At 39.3% G+C, this 23,329-nt stretch overlaps 1 protein-coding gene across 3 annotated transcripts in view; it reads right to left on the reverse strand.

Annotated features, from left to right (window-relative positions):
* LOC127422361 (max-binding protein MNT-like) overlaps positions 1 to 23,329 on the reverse strand; it is a 31,222-nt gene extending 7,893 nt beyond the window's left edge. The window contains exons 1-5 of one of the 3 annotated variants that reach the window (XM_051665824.1): positions 23,072 to 23,329; positions 21,361 to 21,428; positions 13,884 to 14,442; positions 13,520 to 13,561; positions 12,709 to 12,820 (exon numbers count right to left, since the gene is read on the reverse strand). In XM_051665824.1, the coding sequence (XP_051521784.1) occupies positions 12,709 to 12,820; positions 13,520 to 13,561; positions 13,884 to 14,353 (624 nt within the window). In that variant the 5' untranslated portion in view covers positions 14,354 to 14,442; positions 21,361 to 21,428; positions 23,072 to 23,329. Of the gene's footprint in view, positions 1 to 12,708; positions 12,821 to 13,519; positions 13,562 to 13,883; positions 14,443 to 21,360; positions 21,429 to 22,115; positions 22,133 to 23,071 lie in introns of those variants that run through there. The other 2 variants (XM_051665825.1, XM_051665823.1) reach the window with 2 other exon arrangements.

Below are 23,329 nucleotides of genomic sequence, written 5' to 3' on the forward strand. Positions count from 1 at the left end.
AAACGTGCTCAACATCATCTAAATTATGACCAATTAGCTTTCACTATGATTCTTTCTTCCTTCCAGAGGTCAGTTCCAACCATAATTAAAAATATCTGAACCAGCTAAACAAAGGCCTTTGTTTTTGTATTTTTTAAATGACAGGTATGTTAGCGGAGTGTTGGAACTAAATTCAGCAGGAAAGGTACTAAGCCCCCTGGGCACACATATCACCAATACAATAATAAAGAGATATATTTTCTCTCAGAGAAGTTTTGTCCCTTTAATTTTTTTATGATAAGTCCTTTAATGCACCACTTGTACAGCCATCAATGCGTTGGACGTCAAATCGTTGTAATATTGAATCGGGAGGTCTGTGGCAATTCCCAGCCCTAGCGGACAAGCATGGCCCAGCATAAACAATAAAATCATTGAGAGAAGATCCAGGCCAGTCAATCAATATGGGTACAGGTGTGTGGAGATAGCAAGACAGAAGATAAAGAAGGCCTTGCAGCTTGGCTTGGGTTCAATAAGGGGCACGTTCAGTCTCCTGCTAATGAGATCTTGTAATTAATCACAGGTCACTGAGCCAATCAATACCCACTACTTTGTTTCTAAAGCTCAGAGTGCCCTTCTTCCTCACTGAGGTGTTACCATCTTTTTTTTAACAAATTAGATGCTGGGGTACCCTATCGTAGTCATAGCAACAGTCGGAAACCATCACTGTCGCCTTGGTAACGGGAATCGTGAGAGGGCAGCAGAGTGCGACAGTGCGAGTGCGTGCTGCCTGCACTAAACAGTATAAAGGCCTGTTTGATTGAGTACCTCTCAGGGGCTCCATATATAGTAATAATGTGCTGTGTTAAAGCTTTACGCAACAAGTTTTGCTGCTTTGATTCATTCTGTTAGTCTTAACAATAGTAGAATATACCTTTAGGACCACATGGTCTTAATAACAAAGAAAAAACCTCAAAACTATATCTTCTAGTGGAAGGATGGCACTTAATGAATTATAATTAAAATCTGTGTTCTCATTGTGTATTATATAGTAACCAATTTATAGGCCATGCTATACTGTTTTGGTTTGGGCTATAACAACCATAGACATTAGCTGGGTTTCTGGGTTTCCATCAAAATGTTTCTCACTTTTTAAGTGCATTATGATTTCCATTCACCATTTCATGCACATTAGTGAGCCGCCTTGTCATGATGGAGCAGCTAAATGACCTCCTTGCTACAGGTAGAGCTTTATTTGCAAGATTGGAGCAATTGTACCTCGTTTCATTAAATGCATTCAGGAGACACCGCACAATAAGTGTAATATCTGATAAAACGAAGGCTGAAATGGATGTGATGCCCATATGCCACCAGCCTCCGCATGCCTGGGAGTGCCCGCTCTCAAAACTATTCTTGGGGATTGTGAGGACACACTTTAATGACCAGCTGTGGGTTAAACATTTCTTAATATCAAGAGCTATGTTTGAAGAATTGTGTGCCATGGTCGGACCTTTCGTTTGGCCAATCACATCAAGCTATTGCACACTCATGACATGTGCACAAATGGTCAAAACACGTCATTGTTTCCATCAGCTTAACGCACATTTTATCTAATGCAAAACTCTAGAAAATCCACCTCTGCTTAATGCAATACATTTTAAGCAAACTTTGTTTATTCAAGTATCAAGCATTTCCATTCAGGTTTTCTTATGTGCCCTTTTCAAAATGCGCATTAAAATAGTTAGCTATTGTGGTGGAGGCATCACCTCCAACATTAAGATGAGTAGTCGACCAATATAGGTTTTTCCAATGGCGATGCAAACGTTTAGTTATTAGACTTGGTTCACCACAGTCCTGAGTATGTGGTTAAAGCCTTGTAAAGGGGTTACAGGAACTCCAATGTGCACTGTGTCTAAAAGTGCCCTTTAGCTGTGATTTTATTCACAATATAGCATGGCCTCTCGTAGCTTATTGGTCACCAAATTAAAACATGAATTTCAATGCAAGCATTTCAATGCTGCTGTAAATGCTCGTTTTTAACAAGTGAGCTCTCCTTTCCCTGGGGGAGCAGGCAAATTTCTTCCAGGCTGTCTACACCAGGCCTTCTTCGACCCAACCCCCCACAACTGATGAGTTTTGTTGAAAGCTCAGCTCTCTCCCTTTCTGGTCTGCATGCATCACCAGGCTCAGCTCCAGCCCACAGCTGTGCATGCCTGCCACCATTACACACACACACACGGCCTGCTCCACAAACACCCAAACCCAGTGAACTCCTGATCCACGGAGCCCCCATCCAGCATCAGCCGAGGCCAGCTTAACTGGGCAAAAGCGTCTCCTGCATGAAAATGACTAAGATGTTATCATCTCATACATGGCAATAACAACATATCTGGATTGCATTTGGGGAGTGAGACAAGCCTATGCCATCATAGTATTAATACTATGGCGATATGGGGGCAAATCAGGTCATAGACGCAACTCTGACTCCATTTAGCAGGGTTCACACACCAATTGACCACCAATTTGCTTGATTAGATGACACAATCTGTTACTTCTCAATGTCAAATTTAAATTAATTTCACTTTAGTGGATTCTTTACCAATTATTTCCTGTGCAATTTCCAGTGAACTGAAATAATGGCTCCATCTTTTAATATCTCTCTGGCAGATAAGAACTTTATTCTATAATTTAGCATTTAGACCACAAAGGTTTAGCTGGAAGGGCTTGAGTTCTGAGGTAGCAACAGAAATGTTAACCGACAAATTTGCCCTTATAACTAGCTGAGATTGGGCTGATATTTAACAATATATAAAGGAGTCAGAGCCATAGCCTACTGGGCTGCACTCATGACATGTGGTAACCCGAGTTCGAGTCCTGGCTCGTAAGGTCCTTTCCCGATCCTATTCCCATTCTTCTCCCTCACATTTCCTGTCACCTCTCTACTTTCCCTATCCCAGTAAAAAGCCAAAAGACCATATAAAATAAAATAAAAAATAAATAAAGGAATAGTTTAACCAAAAGGGATAATTCTCTCATCATTTACTCACCCTTATGCCATCTCAAACTCGTATGATGTTCCTTCTTCGGAACACAAACCAAGATATTTTGTTTTTGTCCATAAAATGCAAGTCAATGGGGTCCAACATTTTCAAGCTCCAAAAAGGACATAAAGTTGATAGTAAATACATTTTTCTGATTGTGAGAGGGAAATTGGATGAATAATCATGGTTACTACACTGCTTTCTGGAATACTAGATTATGATTGGTCAATTGTGCCATTCTGTGGTCCAATTTTTTGTATAATGACCCATAAACTCTTTATAAGTTTGATTTTATTCAGACTAAACGCTTTAGTCTGACTGAAATCGTACTGGACCGAAACAGACTTGGACTGCCGAATAACAGATCTAAGGCTATGTCCACATTAATCCGGATACATTTGAAAACTGCGTTTTTGTTTTCCAAATGCTTTCCATCCACACTGCCGTTTTCCAAAAGTTTCTCTTCCACAATAAAATGTATGAAAACTCTTAAATACCCTGTCCATGTGTAAAATCGCCATTCCATGTACGGTCTGAAACACAATTGTTTTGTGTTCTGTTGCCGGACAGCAATTCAGAGTAAAATTCCTGTTGCCTTTGAAGGACTGCAATGGAAGGTTGTACAAAGTGACATTTATCTTCAGCAACGCTATCACAGTGAACAGTAGGCATAACTACACCGCTACAACATGGGCCACCATCTTGATTGTTTTGGGTTAAATGGATCACATGACTGTCACATGACAACAAATACATCATCATTTTCAGATATCTCTGTTTTCCCTGTCCACACTACAATGTGAAAACTAGACTGAAGGCCAAAACGTCAAGAAAAATATACATTTTCAAACGAAAACATATTAGTGTAGATATAGCCTAAATAATGAGATTGTAGTTATATTATCCCTTACTAAATTAATTCAGTGCTGTGATATTATTTACTTTATAGGACCACATCAAAACAATCGCACTGCACCAGGGACAGCTGATCCTGTGGATTTTACAATCCACTACAAATCATCCAAAAATATTAACCATGGTTTTGGGTGGGTTTAGTTTGGCATACACCTTTGAAAAACTCGAGCCTTTGTTTCAATACAAGCTGTTATAAACAATACATAAGCTACAGAATCAGTAGAAAACACTGTACTGGAATTCACTACGCAAAACAGGTCCTGCAAGTTTCTTAAAAAAAGAAAAAGGCATACAGAAACAGCCAAAGAAAAAGGCAGCAGTTAATGCGGAGGCTTTGGGGATGTGGCTAAGCTAGTACGAGTGTGCCGTGCACGGGGGGGGGGTTGCTCAGTGACGTCACGCAGCTCAGTCTAACCATGTGCTTGCTACTCATGTGGCTGAGGCAGGGAACATGAAGAATGAGCAAAGAGAGTGGGTGAGGGAGGAAAACAGGCACAGAGAGAGGGAGGGAGAGTGAGGTGGAGGCGGAGCTATAAACTACAAGAATTGACATAGGCAGTACTGTGGGGAAACTCCTGAGACTTTAGAACAACATTTAAACCAACATTCAGCTTAAAACTTTCACAAAATATAATGGGCTACTTACTTATTTGCATAAATTCAAAATAATATACACTTGCCATTTTACAAATTTTTTAACTGCTAGCACCTTTTATATTGCTTGCATAGACATATACATTTGAAGTCAGAAGTTTACATACACCTTAGCCAAATACATTTCTTGTGTGTGTTTAACTTGGGTTAAACATTTTGAGTAGCCTTCCACAAGCTTCTCACAATAAGTTGCTGGAATTTTGTCCCTTTCCTCCAGACAAAACTGGTGTAACTGGGTCAGGTTTGTAGGCCTCCTTGCTTGCACATGCTTTTTCAGTTCTGCCCACAAATTTCCTATCGGATTTAGGTCAGGGCTTTGAAATGGCCACTTCAGTACCTTGACTTTGTTGTGCTTAAGCCAGTTTGCCACAACTTTGGAGGCATGCTTGGGGTCACTGTCCATTTGGAAGACCCATTTGCGACTGAGCTATAACTTCCTGGCTGATGTCTTGAGATGTTGCTTCAATATATCCACATAATTTTCCTTCCTCATGATGCCATATATTTTGTGAAGTGCACCAGTCCCTCCTACAGCAAAGCACCCCCAAAACATGATGCTGCCAACCCCATGCTTCACGGTTGGGATGGTGTTCTTCCGCTTGCAAGCCTCACCCTTTTTCCTCCAAACATAACGATGGTCATTATGGACAAACAGTTCAATTTTTGTTTCATCAGACCAGAGGACATTTCTCCAAAAAGTAAGATCTTTGTCCCCATGTGCACTTGCAAACTGTAATATGGCTTTTTTTATGCCGGTTTTGGAGCAGTGGCTTCTTCCTTGCTGAGCAGCCTTTCAGGTTATGTCGATATATGACTCGTTTTACTGTGGATATAGATACTTGTCTACCTGATTCCTCCAGCATTATTCAGTAGGGGTGTAATGTTGTTATATATATAACAACATTCTGTACTATATCACGTCTTCTGCACTACAATGGTCATTCAGTACGTTTACATTAATTTAAGGCAATACTAACTAAGTGTATGTAAACTTCTGGGAATGTGATGAAAGAAATAAAAGTTGAAATAAATCATTCTCTCTACTATTATTCTGACATTTCACATTCTTAACATAAAGTAGTGATCCTAACTGGCCTAAGACAGGGAATGTTTTCTACGATTAAATATCAGGAATTGTGAAAAACTGAGTTTAAATATATTTGGCTAAGATGTATGTAAACATCTGACTTCAACTGTTTATATAACAACATTCTGTCCTATACGATTTCAATTTCAGTCAACAATAATTTGTCTTTAAAAATGTAAACGCTTTAGTCCAACTGAAATCATTTGCGAAGTCAGACTAACAGAACTAGATAATGTGACTGTAGCTCAGCTTCGTCCAGCATGTATACATGTTTATACGCATACAATTGGACCCTAGCTTGTTCCACAAGACAGAGGCTTTTGCAACAAGCATTTAACACAACATATTTTACCTCCTTCCTTTAAATATTCAGTTACACATTTTGTCACAGAGAGAGTATACTTGGACAGCTTGACAATGCATAAAACCTGCTGTAGATTATAACTGCGGATGAAAACATTTGCAACTATAACTGTAATAAATAAAAAATATAACATTTTTTATTAATTCATTAAATAAAGAAAAGGAAAACATATATACACAGAATCAATATTTAATCCCCACTATTAATAATTAATTAATAATTTTGGGTTCAGCCATATGCTCAAGGCAACATTTAATTTAATGTTCAAATTAAAACACTCTGGACACTTTTGTCCATACTGAGTGCAAATGCGAGATAACGGGTGTAACTTAACTTCTCCGGTTAGTTTGATAGAAAGGCTTTCCAATGGCGAAATAGGGGCAAGAACTTCCTGTTCAATACAAAACCAGGGAGGGGCTCTCTCAGGTGGAAGCGACCAATGAGCCAAATGTCTGAGACCAAATGCCTAATAATAAAACAGAATCTTGGGTAGACCTAGCCCACCATTGTCAATCGGCCTATGCAGCTTACTGAAATGTAATCTGGGACGTTTACCCTTCCAAATAAAGGACTTCGCTATGCTATCAATAGCTGTAATTTTTACCTTATTTTACAGAAGTTCAATAAAACTACACAAGCTTCCCAAAAAACAATCCTCCAACAAATACAAAGAAAGATAGTAATTATTCAGTAGGGGTGTAATGGTTTACCATGGCACGATGCATCGCGATTAAAAATTGTGATGTTGCGCATCGTGGAGATGGGACGGTGTGACAAGCGGGGCGGGGCTGAGTGACGACGGTGTGAGGCCAAGATGGACACCTGGGGAGAATTATCTCGCCTAGCTGTTGGTGATTGCTGTGTTGGCGGGCAAGGGATAAAGCCACAACCAGAGCTCCAGTCGGGAGAGACACGGAGAGACAGAGATACACAACAAAGCTGTGTGTGTGTGGTTGAGAGCTGCTGCTGAAAAGCAAGAGTGACTGCGTGTTTAGTGAGCTGAAAAGCCACTAGGGTATGTGATGCTGAAAAGCAATGCGTGAATGGGAAGACACTGAAAAGTGTGAAAATAAATGTTGTACATTTGCATGTGCACCCGGCTCCTGCTTCCTTCTCCCAAATGAGCAGAGGTCTTTCAAAGACGGTTTAAAAAAAAAAAAAAAAAAAAAGGTAAATTAAAAGGGAATATAATCCTAATGTCAAATGTCAAGTCTGATTAATTAAATTATTATTATTTAACTGGATAAGCATGCACTTAATTTTTGAAAATAATATTTAGATGTAATCAGAGACATCACTATATTAGAAAAATTAAATTTTAATAAAAAATATTTCAAATGTTTGTTGAATTGTTGATTCAGGCTTGGTTTAAAGTAGGCCTGCAACTACTGATTATTTTGATAATCAACTAATCTAACAATTATTAGAATGATTATTCGGCGATTATTGCAACGATTAACCATTAGCTCTTAACTGACTATTTAGCTTGTGCCCCGACTTAAAACGTTTTATTAAATGTGCTTACTAACAATAAAGAGGACAAAATCATCTTTTAAAAATGCCTCTAAATGACATTCACTGAATTAAGATTTTTTTGTAAACTTTTTATTGTTTAATTCAGTAATAACTTCACTGCAAAAGTGTTCGTTTTCCATTTAAAATTGTCTAAAAATCCTTAAAACAAGATACATTTACTTGAGAAGCAACATATAAGATAATTAGACTTGCTTTAAGAGAATGTATCTTAAATATAAGTGTATTTTTCTCTTGGTTATACTTCCACGAGTGCAGTAAAGACAAAATATACTTATATTCAAGATCTATTCCCTAAAAGCAAGTCAAAATATCTTATATACTGCTTCTCAGGTGAATGCATCTTTTTTTTTTTTAAAGGATTTTAATATTTTTAAAATATCTGTATTTTTAATATTATATTCAACATTCTCAGTATAGCTGCTAAAGTAAATGTATGTTGTTTTAAATGAGTTTAAGATATTATTTTTGGAAAACAAGCCAAATCAAAAACATATTTTTTTGCAGTGTATAATGGGGCGAAGACTACCCTCTCTCACCTTTCTGTTCACTTCAATCCATCTTTAACTCACAAAAAACAAACTCTCTCTTATTAATAAAGATGCTTATTGTCCATTTCCTTCACGATAAGAAATGCACAGTGACATATATTATGATTCAATAAGTCGCAAGCCATCACGTTATAATCTAGCTGCATTAAGCGTGCGCGCTCGAGAGATGAATGTCCCCGTGACAGTGTGTGCCTCAGTCGGGTACAGTTTCAATCTCTCCCCCTTAGATCGGGACATTCACGCAACTCATATAAGAGGTGCTGACTGCAAAGAGAAATACCAGTTTTGGAGTTTGTAGTTATTTACATAACCTGCTTCCTTACTATGTGAACTTTAATAAAGCTATAACGCATTAAATATAACTGCATTAAAGATGTAATGCCGGGGTGTTTTCTTTAAAGACACTCGACAAGCAAGTTTTGCTTCAGCGGAGCAGCAGCTCCAACTCCACTTATTTCACAATGAAAATGCTTCTGTATTTACTTATTTTGTATTACTCCCTCATACTTTGCGATCTACATCACCTGAAGCTGTTTGTGAAGTTTAGAGTGCATCTGGACTGAGAGCTGTGTAATTCTTCCTCTTCTCAGTCAGGTGCGAACTGCAGTGCTGCTCTCACACGTCATCATTAGAGTTTAATGTGATCTCATGTTATGTTAAATGAGATCAAGCGACTATTCGACAACGGAAATTTTAGTCGACAATATTTTATTGTCGATGTTGTCGATAAGGTCGACATGATCTTATCGAGAACATGAGTTTCATGTTGAAATGATGAGTTGCCATTCTCATACATAGGAATGAAGGACAAACACGGTCGATACACAATAATTCAGGGCAAACTTTTTAACACACCTGTGGTCCTGGCCAACGTGCATGCACCCAACTGGGATAATGTACAGTTCTTCAGCGATGTCTTTTCACTTCTACCCAGTCTTGACACATATAATGTAAACTTAGGAGGTTATCTAAACTGCGTTTTACATCCAACTCTGCACCTATGTCAAAGCTGGGCTTATAATATGTGAATCAGGTGGCATAAAGTGAATAAAATGATAAGTAATCTCAAACAATCCTCTTATTTAATCCTGGGAGAATCTGACTGGTCGGTGAGAGCATGGTGGAAGGGGCTATAGAGAGGAGCGCATATAGAAGCAGATGCGTGGAGGTGAGGACCGCGTGCCCTCCACTGCCCATGGCCAGCCTAGATACATGCTGTGCCAAGTCGACACTGTCTCCAGAGCCCATCCCCATCTCAAAACACATATACACACAAACACTACACTAATCACTGAGAGAAAAGCCCTATGACCTGCAAGCACTCTAAACTTTTAGCAGGAACACGGAACAAAACAGAAATGGATTGGGGGGGGGGGGGTGAAGAAAGAGAGAGAAAAAGAGAAAGAGAGAGAGAGAGAGAGAAAGAGAGACACACGTGTCAGAAATGGTTTAAATCACTGATTCACAATTTTACAGAAGTTCAATAAAACTACAAAATAACAGAAAAAAAGAAAGATAGGAATTATTCAGTGTCGTCATTAATAATAGATTACATCCAATGTTGTGAATTTTTTAAAACAGCTTAGCTGTTTTTCAGTAACAAGCTAGTTTTTCAAACAAGCAGCAGTGTAGCACGACAAAACATATCGCTGCTTTTTGTCACTTTGCATCACGCATGCTACTTAGCAAACTAACAAAATAAGTTGGGAGAGCCAGTTTCATTTTAGTGAATCAGTTAATATGGACAGTTCATGAAAATAAACAGGCTCAAAAAAGGATTTGCCAAGTCCCTGCACATCTTTTTTGCTACGAAACTTTTAATTAAATCTGATGTTTGTCAAGTGTCTTTGACTTTTGATATGGTTTTATTTAAATTTAATGGTTACTATTAGTTCTGGGCAATATATCAAACATTTTCGCAATGATTTTGCTAGCGTTGTGAAATTAAACAATATTGTGAATATTGCGATGAATTAAATGCGCAACAAGTCTAATCAAAATAACATCAAATACCACGAACTGTCAAAAGTAATTATTAAACCACAAAACACTGCATTAATAATAATTTAAAAAAAAAATAATTTCAGCGAAAATAAACAAGATATATATCAAATATCCTCAATAGGCTGAAAAATTAAGTAGCAGTTTTAAAAGTTCAAAGTTTAAAGACATTCAATCTATCAGATATATAGATAGATAGATAGAGATAGATAGATAGATAATTTGGTTTCTAGGCAGTTACCACGGTGATACTCAAAAGGCTCCTTGCTACACTGAGTCCAATGAACGAAACCAGAAGTCTTTATGTTGTTCTGGTGCAGAGATATGTGATTTGTTACTTGGTTGCTAGGGTAACCAAGGTGATACTTAACATGGCTCCTTGCCATCCTGAGTGAAATAAGTCAACCCGGAATTCTCTACGATGTTCTGGTGCAGAGATATGTGATTTGTTACTTGGTTGCTAGGGTAACCCCATCTGGTTGCTAGGCAGTTACCAGGGTGATACCAAGAAGGCTGCTTGCTGTTCTGAATCATACAAGCCAACAATGAAGTCTCTACGACATTCTGATCTTGAGATACCCATCTAAGCGATTTTAAATGGAAGTCAGTGGGGTTTGGTTGCTAGGGTGTTTTGAATGGTTGCTAGGGCATGGCTAAGTAGTTTCCATGATGATACTTGAAGACTGATTGCTCACCCAATTTAAACAAGCCAACTCTCATGTCTGTAGGACATTCTGATCAGGAGATATCCATCTAAGCCATTTTGAATGGCAGTCAATGGGTTTTGGTTGCTAGGGGGCACTAAATGGTTGCTAGGTTGTATGCAGTTGCTAGGATGTTAAAGTGATAGAGTGAAAGAAAGAATAAAAAGAGTGGAGTGATGGAAAGATAGAAAAGAGAGTGATGGAGTGATAGATAGAAAGTATGAGTGGTGGAGTGATAGGAAGTAGACTGATGTTTTCACACCTTGAATGGGAGTCAATTAAAAATCAGTCCTGTTTGGAAGTCCAATACGGGAATACCGGAAGTCCGATCAGTTAGAAAAGATAAAGTAACAAACTTCAGAATAGTCCCACGGTCTGTGGCGAGTTTGGTGGTTGTAGCTTTAAAGCTCTAGGAGGAGATACTGTTAGAATTTTGGCTCAGAAGAAGATGACGACAAGCCAACATAATTATATTATTAGTATTCAGTGTAACTTTATCTGATTGTGTTCATCATAATTGAAACCCTAATTATTTCTGTGCCATATGAATAATACTCGCATTGCAAAAAAAAATTATACCATCTGATAGCTTCCAACATTGATCTTGTCACATGTATGGTTTTCCAAATAAAGCAAACAAACAATGCAGAAGCACATTTTCAATTAAAACCCTGCACCTTTAGATAAACTTACTTTGACCTCCCAGTATATCACTTCTAGAGAAACCATAGCAAAGAGCTGGTTGTTTTTGACAGGCCATGTGCTTTAAATAAACACACCCTAAGCCTGGTTGAGCAACAGGTGGCAGAAAGAACGAATGAGAGATAATGTGGTGGGTTGGGTCCCTCTGTCAAATCAACCACTGGAAGCAAACTGCTTAATCACTGGGAGGGGGGTCACTGATCCAGTGACACGAGTTCTGTTTCAACACTGTACTAGTTTCACACACATCTTGAGCCTTCGGCTAAATCAAATCTGGTTTTTTCTTTCTTTGTCTCCTAAAGGGTCTGCCTGTAGGCGTGCTTGTGTGTGCATGAGTGAATGAGGCACTGGATGTACGCTTGGTTTAATCAGACAGAGCATGACTTATTATCTCTCTTTACACTAGTCAAATAAGGGCAATGGTTAAAGGGAAATAAATGTGCTTCAGTACACATTAATGTACATTGTGTTAACCAGCGTGGCGTTTCACGATAATTTACTCACATTTTTAAAATCGCATATTGCATGAAACTAATCTTTTGACTCAAACAGGTTTCAAAGTAAAAACGTAATTAGGTTTCTTACCAGATGCAGTTTTGTTGGCGTTTCTCCCAAAGACAAACTCGGCTGTGGTCGGAGTCACATGACTCCGTGCGACGAAAGTTTAACCCTTTACTGACAGCACAGATTCTCATGAACTGAGATCAGTTGGTTTAAATGGATTTAAATTATGCACTGCTTTTAGCGAAGCCAAAATACAATATCCACACATGTGTACGTGGGGTCACCTGAGGTTAAGAAAGAGCAAGGTAGCATCTAATATCCATTTTCCAGTTCTCTAATCAAACCTGACAACTGATCTTCAATATACTGTATAAATCCAAGCAGACATGGACATATCTAATTTCTGGCCTACTAAACTTAAATCCAAACCATTGTAACTTACACACTTAAGATTGCCTCATTTGGGGGGGCCTGGGTAGCTCAGTGAGTACTGACGCTGACTACCACCCCTGGAGTCGCGAGTTCGAATCCAGGGCGTGCAGAGTGACTCCAGCCAGGTCTCCTAAACCAAATTGGCCCAGTTGCTAGGGAGGGTAGAGTCACATGGGGTAACCTCCTCGTGGTCGTGATTAGGGGTTCATAATTCATAAAAAGATATGTTGCAACTAGCTCTTACCTGAATGTATCTCAGAGCACTTCTCAGAACGCTCAGATTGGAGGTCTTCTTCTCGTCAACATTAGGGATGTTCTTCTTAAGGGTTTCAAAGCACTCCTTTAAGTGTGCACGTCTGAGAAAAGGAGATAAATGACAAGGTTTTTGCTGGTGTCAGCATTCACTTATTATTTCAGTAAGTAGTAATTATTTTAAATTGATCAATGCGTAAGCAAAAAAAAAAACCCCCAAAACTTTAAGGCCCTGTTTACACCTGGCGATCCAATCATTAGTGGTCAGCCGAGACACATTACTCTTTACAATGTGTTCAGAGTGAGGGTCTCTGATTTCATGCCCAAAAAACTATTAGTGCAACAAAGTCAATATAGTATTAAAAAAAAAAAAAAAAAAAAAATTGTGCAACTGTGACATTTTGAGATTAATGCTTGAAACAGAAGTTAACACCAGGTGAAACCAGGGTTTGAAGGTATGTAATTTCTGAGCCACTAGCAGCACCAAACAGATGTGCAATCTGTTTATTTAAGTGGCCCAAATGGGTCAGACATAACATTGGGTCAACCAACGAGGTGAGTTTGGGGCGAGACTACCTGTTTGAATGGCGAATGGGCAGTGTTTGAAACTAGTCATTAATTTGGGAATTCTGTTGGGTGTTTCTAGCAGTGCAAAAATTACACACTGCATGTTTAAGGATGATAGTCATGTTGTCTCTTAGAATAAGGGGCTTGTATATTGTTTCAGCCAGTAGAGGTAAAGACGGGATGAAAGAAGGCGCCTTCATGAAAGGGGTAAACGAGGAGCAGAGAAAATAATTTACCTGTTCTTTTCGAGTTTGTTGTGCACTTCTCTTGTTCCTGCCCTGTAAACACAGGTCACATGGTCTTTTATTATCCGCACTCTTTAATGCTTAACTCCCAAATGTGATATTTAACATCCAAGCAGCTATAAAACTAGACTTTCATGTGATTTAGTCTTAAAGGAACAGTTCACTGAAAACATTTAAATTCATTTTCTATGGCTAACATTCTGCCAAACATCTCCTTTTGTGTTCCACGGAAGAAAGTCATATGGGGTTGGAAAAACATGAGGATGAGTAAATTATGATTTTCATTTTTGGGTGAACTATGTCTTTAAATATTTGTTCACATGGCCATATATAACAGGTTCAAGCCATGACTCACCCTCCTGGTCTTTTCTTGCCATCCAAATTACGGCTGTCATCCGTTGGGCTGCCTCTAGCTGCAGGGCTGTGCTGGGCTGTAGGGGGTCCTGGCTGGGGGAGAAGTGCATGCTGAGGGGTTGTGATGCTGGAGCCCGGGAAGGTCTGGAACTGCTGGGGTGGGGGTGGTTTGGTGCCATTGGACTGAGACAGCGATGTTGGCTCGGCCTTCAACTGAGATGAGATGAGGGGGCGCTGGTGCACAGTCTGCTGGTTTGGCAGTGAGTGGGCATCTTTTCTGGGAGGCGTTAGGCGGGGTGCTGCCGAGGGACTGACAGTTGTGGTGGGGGGTGGGGGGAGGGCGGAGGGAGTGGAGGACACTACTGGGATGGGGATGACCGTGATGGGCATAGTGGGGGGAGGGGGTGGGGCCGGTGCAGGGATGTGGCGTTGCTCTTGACCGGACTCCTCCACCCAGGTTATGCAATTCATTCGTACAGACTGAGTATAAGAATTAATTTCCACTCTTCGCTTCTCTGCCTCCTGTTCGCGACATCGCCTTTCTTGAAGCTCATTTTCTTCTGTTGAAAGAAATACAGAAAAAACAACACTGAATCACCACAGATAAACCATTTACCAGAACTAGTGGTCAAGTGGGTTTGCGGTATGGGTTCTCAGTGACTGATACTGATGCCAATATTTATTTATTCAATAGAATTTAATGATGGTAAATAATTTCATGAGAAATTTTGCTAAATTAAATGAACAGTAGATTTTGGAACAAACACATCAGCCAAGCGATGCCCATTTTTTACAGCAAAATATAGCAAAAAACTAAAAACTGATTTACTGAAAATTCAATATAAATTTGTAAACAAACTGTTTATCATCTATTAACTAGGATGTCCGTATATTTTGCAACTGACACCAAGGACAGTTAACATTTCTGTTATCATCCAAGTAATGCCCGATTTTTATCCGCCAAAAAAACATTTATTTTTTGTATAATCTAAAAATGGCTGGCCGATCAATTGGTCTGGCTGATAAAATGGCATTTCAGTACTCAGAACTGCCAGTAAACTTCCATAATGAGCATAGAATTAAAAAAAGAGTGTGATGTGATAGACCCACTATTCATCATCATTATATTTTGGAAACCCAAAATATTTGAAAACTTGAATATTGTATTACTGAAACATTATTATATGATATTGATCATTATAAATCAATAGCAATATATTTCAGTAATAAAATCTAATAAAAGCTGTATAATGTGCTCCTTACTTTAACATTTCATTCTCTGTCTAAAAATACCCGTTGTCGTGGGGTGTATTAGTTGTATTTCTATATTAACTAGTTAACTTGTAGCCAAGCATATTTGGAACTACGCAAAAGTGAAATTAAAGTTAATCTGGAGCGCTGTAAATATAACGCGTTTGTTGCACACAAGCAAATGGAACCGAACTAGGATCACATCTGTTTCTCTGAGCACAAGATGAAGTTGTGGAGTACAGAATCGCTCTGAAAACACTGTAATAATGCACTAACACAATCCAGACCGGACAGAGAAGCGCACATAAACTTTGAAGCAAGCAGCACAAGCAGACTATTTATTTATTTAATTAAATCACAGCCTTCTGTCCATCGCAATTTCAATTTTAATCGGATTAATTATGCAGCCCTAGTTGGACACTACTGTTAGCCCTTTTCCACCGAAACTGTGATGGTTCTCGTGCAGAGCCTGTGCTCCGCTGGTTCACGGCCAGGGCAATTTCGTAATCCGTCGTAAACCGGCCGCGATTTTCCACTGACCTGAGGGCCGAACTTTGATGACTTTTACTCTCATTTTTGAGGACATATTTAAACATGCAGATTAATGCAATCCATTGTTATTACATTGCTCAACAAGATTGTCAGAGAGGATTTCTACGACATCTAAGATGACAGGTAATGTAATTCCATTATATTATTATTCATTATATTGTATGAACTATGGCTTAACTTGCTAAGTTCTGTAAACTGTTACAGAGGAATCATTATTAACACTGGTGTAGCAGATGGTTGTATTTGGATTTTTGCCATTGCAAATAATATTATTGATTGAGAATCCCACCGTTGTACTTAACAGATAGCTGCGATCTTCCAAACTTAGTGAGTAGCTAGTCAAAAATCCCCTTACAGAACAAAACAATGCACAAAATAAGATGACAACAGTGTAAGAAAAGCTAACAAAGTTGGCAAATATAACAGCTTACTGAGATCAGCTGCAGAGGATACCGATGATTCACTGTTTATCAGGAGCGTTACTGGCTGAATTCAATCCCCCAGTTAGTTAGCAGGCTGGTCGGTGTCCGAGTCCAAAACATCGTTGCTCTGTCCACTGTCGGTTTTTCAATTTGTTTATGATTTAGTTTATCTCGGATCTTCGTAAATACCATATCGCAAGTAGAGCACTCGTTTGGTCATGTTACCTGAACACTTTTGATGTCTGATCATTTTGTGGGTTTTTTTATTGTTGTTATAGAGCGAAGAAGTACTCCTTGCTGCATACGGTAGCTACAGTTGTTGTTTGGAAAAACTTTACCATGGTGACGAAACATTATCCCTCCCCCTGTCCCCTGACATAATCGGTTCCTGCATAGAGACCAGCAAGCTTTTGAGGCCGGTGCGGAATCTGGTTTTCAGCCCCGGAATGGCTTTTTCTGCTGTGGAAATGCGCGGAACAGTTCGAGAATTCGCACCGGCCCAGAAACCTGCACCCGAACCATGTCGGTGGAAAAGGGCTATGAGTGACCTTTAACCTTAACAATATGAAGTGAATACACTCATCAAAACTGGGGCATATGCTGGAGATAGGGTAACCACAAATCAATGCGTGTCAATATCCCAGCCTTGGTGTGGGACAGAGATTATGGGGTCTGTTCCTAAACTTAGTGAGCTGCCTCGCTGTCTCCTGCCTACACAGGCAGCTGTCTTCTATGGCAGCATCCTTACTGAAATGATGCCTCATCGGAGAGCTATTTGAAACGCTCTACAAAGACGGCAGATTCACGTGTCATCCACTCTCAACTTTGCATAGAACACACACATTTTGGGTAAAATAGTCAGTTTTCTATCATATTAACTATTTTTTATCAATGCTTTTCAGAATTGAATGGATTATAAGTATATTTATAATCAAAATTTCACTCCTTTCATCTGCCATCTTGGATTTATTTTTTCATCAAGCTCAAGCTTGCCTGGGGAAAGATACATACGATGCTACCTTAGAACATGGCCAAAAATCAAGGTGCCATAATTAAGATGCCTACCTTTTAGAACAGACATTGCATTGGAAGCCCTCCTATGATGTCTTAAAAAGCTTTTTGTGTGCATACAGACAATTGAGTGTTGTTGGTTAACAGTGAGGGATAGAGATTACACTCATTAGAGCACATTGTGTACTAGGGATGCACCGATACCACTTTTTCTCTTCCGACCCGATATCTGAAATCTCAGTAAAGGCCGATACCAGTGTTGTTCTTTTCATAGTCAGTTTAGAATATCTATTCCTCACTGAGTGATGCTAATTATTTCAATATAAATGTACAAACTATTAAGAAAAACTTTTTTGTTAACTAGTCTACTGGATAACAGTAATTCCAGTCTAAGTGTTCAGTAGAAAAGAAGGCAGTTTTTTTTGTTTTTGTTTTTTTGCAAAAAACATTCAACTTGTATCTGGACTTTAAAGATTCAGATCTCTTTTTTTGTTCAATTTAGTTGTAAGATATCAGTTCACTTTTCATTCACAGTTATTTTTTGGAACCCATTAAACTTATATATTGTTATAATTTGTAAACAAATAATAATAATAATAATAATAATAATAATACATTATTGTTATTGATTTTTAGAATTTTAAATACAACAGTAATATATTTCAATCGTGCACCTTTAACTTTAAAATGCTCGAGCTTTTATTTTGACATTCTGAACTCTCCAGGAAGACCTGTATGTGTCTGTTTGTAGGCAAGTTCACAGTAGTTTAATTCGTTTCATATTCAAATTCTGGTAAAATGCACTGTTCTAAATGCATATTATAAGTGAACCGATCTATTGAGCATCTACATCTGAGATGTTGTTCGTGAGCAGTGCTCAAATGTTGTGCAATGCGTGAAGGCTTAAAATAGCCGCGAGTGTGTGTGTAAACAGAGCAGCGCCATTCAATAACACGCTGGCGCTGCACGTGCATATTATATATTTACTTCTTAAACACAGCCTTTTGTGATCCACAGAGCTATCGCACATCTTCAAATGGCTTTGAATAAAATGCACGAGTCATATGAACTACTTCAATGGTGTTTTTATGGTTCTTTTATGTCATTTTTGGAGCTTGACAGGAACAAACATGACTAACACACACTAACGGATTTGGATCGGGCTCGTCAGACCGATACCCGATCCATCTAAAAACATCAGTATCGGAGCCAATACTGATCCAGGTATTAGGCACTAATACCTTTGTGTGACACTGGAGAGCAGAGCCAAAATCACCATACACATTGAGGGGTTTTTCAGCATTGATAGTTTCAAAGTAATACCCTCTCTCCCATTCCAAAAGGTCTTTGTATTTCCCTTACATAACTGCTTTTGTAATTTAGAGATTTCAGATGGTAAGCAAATTTTAGCACTTTCTGAGAGATACTTACAACCACAATTGGTCAAAAAAACAGAAGAGCGCAGTACCAACTGGACACCACTGAATTAAATTGCTTCCTCATATTGTACAACCAGCGTCATAAAACAGTCAAATGGTAATTAATTATTCCACAATGTATAATGCTACCCGTTTTTAAAATCCTCTTAACACCACAGGTAGTAAAGAGTTTACATGTGTATGAAGTGGCCTAGATAAAATACAGACTAAGAAGCACATGAGCGTGTGTTTGTGTGTGTGTGGAATGTCATGAATCTCATTAGAATGGAAAGTCGGGCAGTGTCAAATCATGTGCACTCAGAGGATAATGAGACTTAAGACTTGCATTCTTATTGTGTGTGTCAATGTAAAAGTGAAAAGTAAAAGTGCTCCGTCTTCATTCAACTTGATCTCAGCCAAACAACATGCAGCAATTCAACTACAACCAATCACCACTGTGCTAGTCGAACAGCACAAGCTTCCTGCATCTGAAAAGCCCAGGGGCCTGTACCAAGAAGCTAGTTAAACTCAGGGTTACAATACTGGTTTCGAGATGACAAAACCAAACCAAACCAGTGAGGTTTAATTTGTACTATGATGATCTCTGGCAACTCAGGCTTTGATCCTGAGTTTAAGATTAGTTAACGTACATGTGCACTTGAAAGAAGGACGTTTGCAGTGAACAGAGAGAGAGCGAGAACATGATTAACTTCTTGCGAGAGAGTCAGCGGGACTGAAGAAGAGAACATTTTGCATGTTCTCATAGTGTAGCAGTAGAAGCGGTTCATTTAGGTTAAGGCTGCATCCGAAAACTTAGGCAGCTGACATGCTGCCTAATCAATTAACAGCTTAACCAACAGTGTTTTTGAATGGATGGAAATCTTATGGAAACTGGGCCCAGAACAGTTTGAAAAGCACCTTATTTTCATCCTACGTCCATATACAGCCTATGAAGGCAGCGTTTTTTTCAGTTAAGGATTCAGCCTTAAGGGGCAGACACACTACACTTTGTGCTCCATTCACTCCCATTCAAACAATCAGAACATGGGAGACCGGAAATGAAAACTCATGTGGAGAAATTTCGTACAACGCTGCGTACCAAAGTTCAAGTTTGGTGAACTCTGTCTGAACCGCGGATCCGTACGACGAAAGGACATGTGACCAATAGAAGATCAAAACATCACACACTGACCACTTGGCTCAAAACAAAGAATACATATATTAAAGCTGCATGTTTTATTCTTGCAGGAAAGTGAGTAGACAATATATTTTAACTATATGTGTTTATATTATTTCTTATTTGTGATGTATTATTTACATATGCTGCGTTCCAGATGAAGTCAGAGGTGGGAATATCCGAGTTGAAATATCCCTCTTTCGACCTCAGTGCATTCCAGTCAACCACATGTCATGGTTACATGAACACATGCCAAATGCCTAAACACATGCACAGTCTTCCAGATGCTAGCTAGCTGGCTATCATGTAGCTATTTTAGGTGAAAATGTAGGCATTGATTGATACACAAACAATTCTTCCTAACATCCTCCTGTGCATTTATTGTATATTTCAAAATATACAGACATTTCCTGAAAGTGAAAATACTTAAAAGTTTGTTTTTATACAGGGGACTAGGTAGCTCAGTGGTAAAGATGCTGGCAACCACCCCTTGAGTTTGCTAGTTCGAATCCCAGGGCATGCTGAGTGACTCCAGCCAGGTCTCCTAAGCAACCTGGCTGGAGTCAGGCAAATTGGCCCGGTTGCTAGGGAGGGTAGAATCACATGGGGTAACCTCCTCATGATCGCTATAATGTGGTTCGTTCTCGGTGGGGCGCATGGTGAGTTGAGCGTGGTTGCCGTGGTGGATGGTGTGAAGCCTCCACACGTGCTATGTCTCCGTGACAACGCGCTCAACAAGCCACGTGATAAGATGCAGTTGACGATCTCAGACGCGGAGGCAACTGGGATTCGTCCTCCTCCACCCGGACTGAGGCGAATCACTACGCGACCACGAGGACTTAAAAGCACATTGGGAATTGGGCATTCCAAACTGGGAGAAAAAAAATAAAAATAATAAAAAAAAGGTTTGTTTGTTTTTATGCTTCAAAACCCAGCTCTGGTTTATGCTTGGAGGTCACACCATCTTGGAAATGACGTCAAATGATGAGTTCATCAATCTAAACCGAGTTCACAAGTCGGCTGTCTGACTTTGAGCACCATTACATCAGAAGCCCTCCCACGTGACATCATATCCTGGTCCGTTGTGTTGTCTGAAAAAAAGGCTAGTGTGACTGCCTCTTTAATGTCATTTTCAAATTCATTACAGTTGTCAGCTAAGGGCGCTTTTTTGCTACTGTTGTTTGACAACTGCAAAAAGACACACTCGATCTCAAAGCTATCTTCGGAGAGCGGTGTTTTGGAAAAAGGGGGCATGTCCAATTCAACAGCTCAGTCTCGTGAAAGTTCCAGAACGGCTTAAATCGCTTACACCACCTTGAAATAAAATACAAGACTACATCTGCCGAAAACCTATGTTTAAATAATTTATCGTGAAGAGTTGGTTTTTGTGGATTTCTACTATTTTTTTTTTCTATAAAATGCACTTTTAAGAGACACGTGGAAGAGACTTTGTTGCATCACAGATGTCACTTTACCCATAGCTGATTGGTTTAGTATATGTTAGCGACCTGTTACCCAGAACAAAACCTGCAACGGAGCAGTTTAGCCGTGGAACGCAAGTTACTATGGCAATGAACACCGGTAAAGGCCGACCCTCTTTCATGGTACCTAAACCCCAGGGTTGACACAAACTAAACTAAAACTTACCTGGCTAGCCACCTAAACCGGCTTCATGGTACAGGCCCCAGGTGCTGTGTGGGGTGGATGTCTAGTTACTATGGAATAAAACAACAACCAATTACCAGAATACACAAGGAACAGCAAGTCTTTCAAGTCAACAAGAGTGAAATGTGACCATTCAATCCCTCTAAACACACCCCATTGTGTTTAGATTAACAAAAAAGATGGATTAACAGATGATTAATGAAACTTTAAGTCCAGAATGCACTTATTGCTGTTAAATGGAATCTGCAATATAATTTCAATCACAGAAGAATATAATTCCATTTTTCCTTGAATATAGACTGCATCCAACAAGGTAGAGATATAGAGGCCTAAAAACATAAATGCTTCTCAAAAAAAAAAAAAAAAAAAAAAAAAAAAAAAATGTGTTATCCTCATGTTGCCTACAAAATCCGCCTGTCAGGTGTTTCTTTACATAATGCCTATGGACAACACCTGACTGTCCAAAGTGTTTTTGTATACTTGTTTAATACTTATAGAGAGCAAAGGGTAACTGCGCACAGGAAATTACTATGCACCAACGTGCAGTGAACTACAGTCCAGCATAACAAACTGCTGGCTGAATGCTTTTACAGAGTCACATGCTGTAGAATTACAAAGTCAGCTGTAATGAAAAATAAAGAAGCGATTTTGATTGTTAAGATTTCCATTGCCAGTTGAAACAGTAGTAAAATACATGTTACTAAAACAATCCACCAGATTAACTTGATTTATTGCACCTTTTAGCTACATCATGTGATGTTGAACAGGAAATTCCTCCACGATATGTTGTTTTTATTTTTTTTTCGGTGCATAATTGCTAAGATATAGCAAGAGCAACACGAGGATCCAAAACTGTGCATAGAGCCGTGTTATATAACTGCAGTACATTTTGCAAAAGCAAGCGGGGGGGTTACTGTCCTACTTTCCCTCTGATTGTAAGCCCCCCTCCCAACACAGAGCTTGCTCGCACATGGAGGAAAAGGGGCGGGCTTTGTCGACGCGGAACTTACAAGTGGGCGTGGTTAGGGCGGACACGTCGACGAAGCGCTCGAGAAAACTCCAGTCCTGGACGCATGCAGCGCGGGAGAGAAAACAATAGTCCATAGAGCTTAAACCGAAATAAATAAAGCGTACTAAAGCCACTTTAAGAGAGTTAAATAAAGCCGTGTATGCATACATCCCAATAAAAGGATGAATGAACTCGTCAATGTGATACTCCAGTACTGTCATTATGTAAAGCGCTACTGGCACTCGCGCACTTGTAAGCCACCGCCCTTTCAAGCAAGCAGGTATGTTTTCCTACATCGAGCCCCCTTGTGATCTGAACTTAAGTGTTAAATCATGCACTACCCCAACAGTTAAAGCAGATAAATACACATTCTTTGCATTTTCATGCATAGCTGCTTGTCACTATCCGGAAAACAACAGTTTAATACACTATAGCAAATGGGCATAAAAATATCACCATGCAATTTTGCTGTTTGCAACGATCAGGTTAAATACGAATACATTTAATGCCACTTTTCACACTGATTCCTGATATCTCATAGCCTATGAAGACATCCCATGCAACAATGTCTCACGTCAACTGCCTTCTACATTTCAGAACTACTTTGATTAATGATGGCAAGTCGCTCTCTGCCAGTCGTGGAGGTTTGTGCCCCAGTAGTCCCAAAATTTTCCCAGTTCTTACCACGTGCTTTCTGTTGTTGCTGGGCTTGCAATTCCAAAAACTTCGCCGCCTCTAACAGCGTCTCGATACTCATCTCTGTTTCGTTGTACGCTCGAGTCCAGAAGCGTTGGCTGAAATAAATTAACTAGCCAGATTTAAAAGCGTCTGCCCGGGATCCAACCTTCTCGCCTATAAAAAAATAAAATAAAAAAATAAATAAAGGAAAGACGTGACGGGATCCCCCTTGAAGACACTCTTCCACGCACGTAGACGAGTCAC

The sequence above is a fragment of the Myxocyprinus asiaticus genome, chromosome 31, assembly GCF_019703515.2.
Source record: "Myxocyprinus asiaticus isolate MX2 ecotype Aquarium Trade chromosome 31, UBuf_Myxa_2, whole genome shotgun sequence".
Classification (NCBI taxonomy): domain Eukaryota; kingdom Metazoa; phylum Chordata; class Actinopteri; order Cypriniformes; family Catostomidae; genus Myxocyprinus; species Myxocyprinus asiaticus.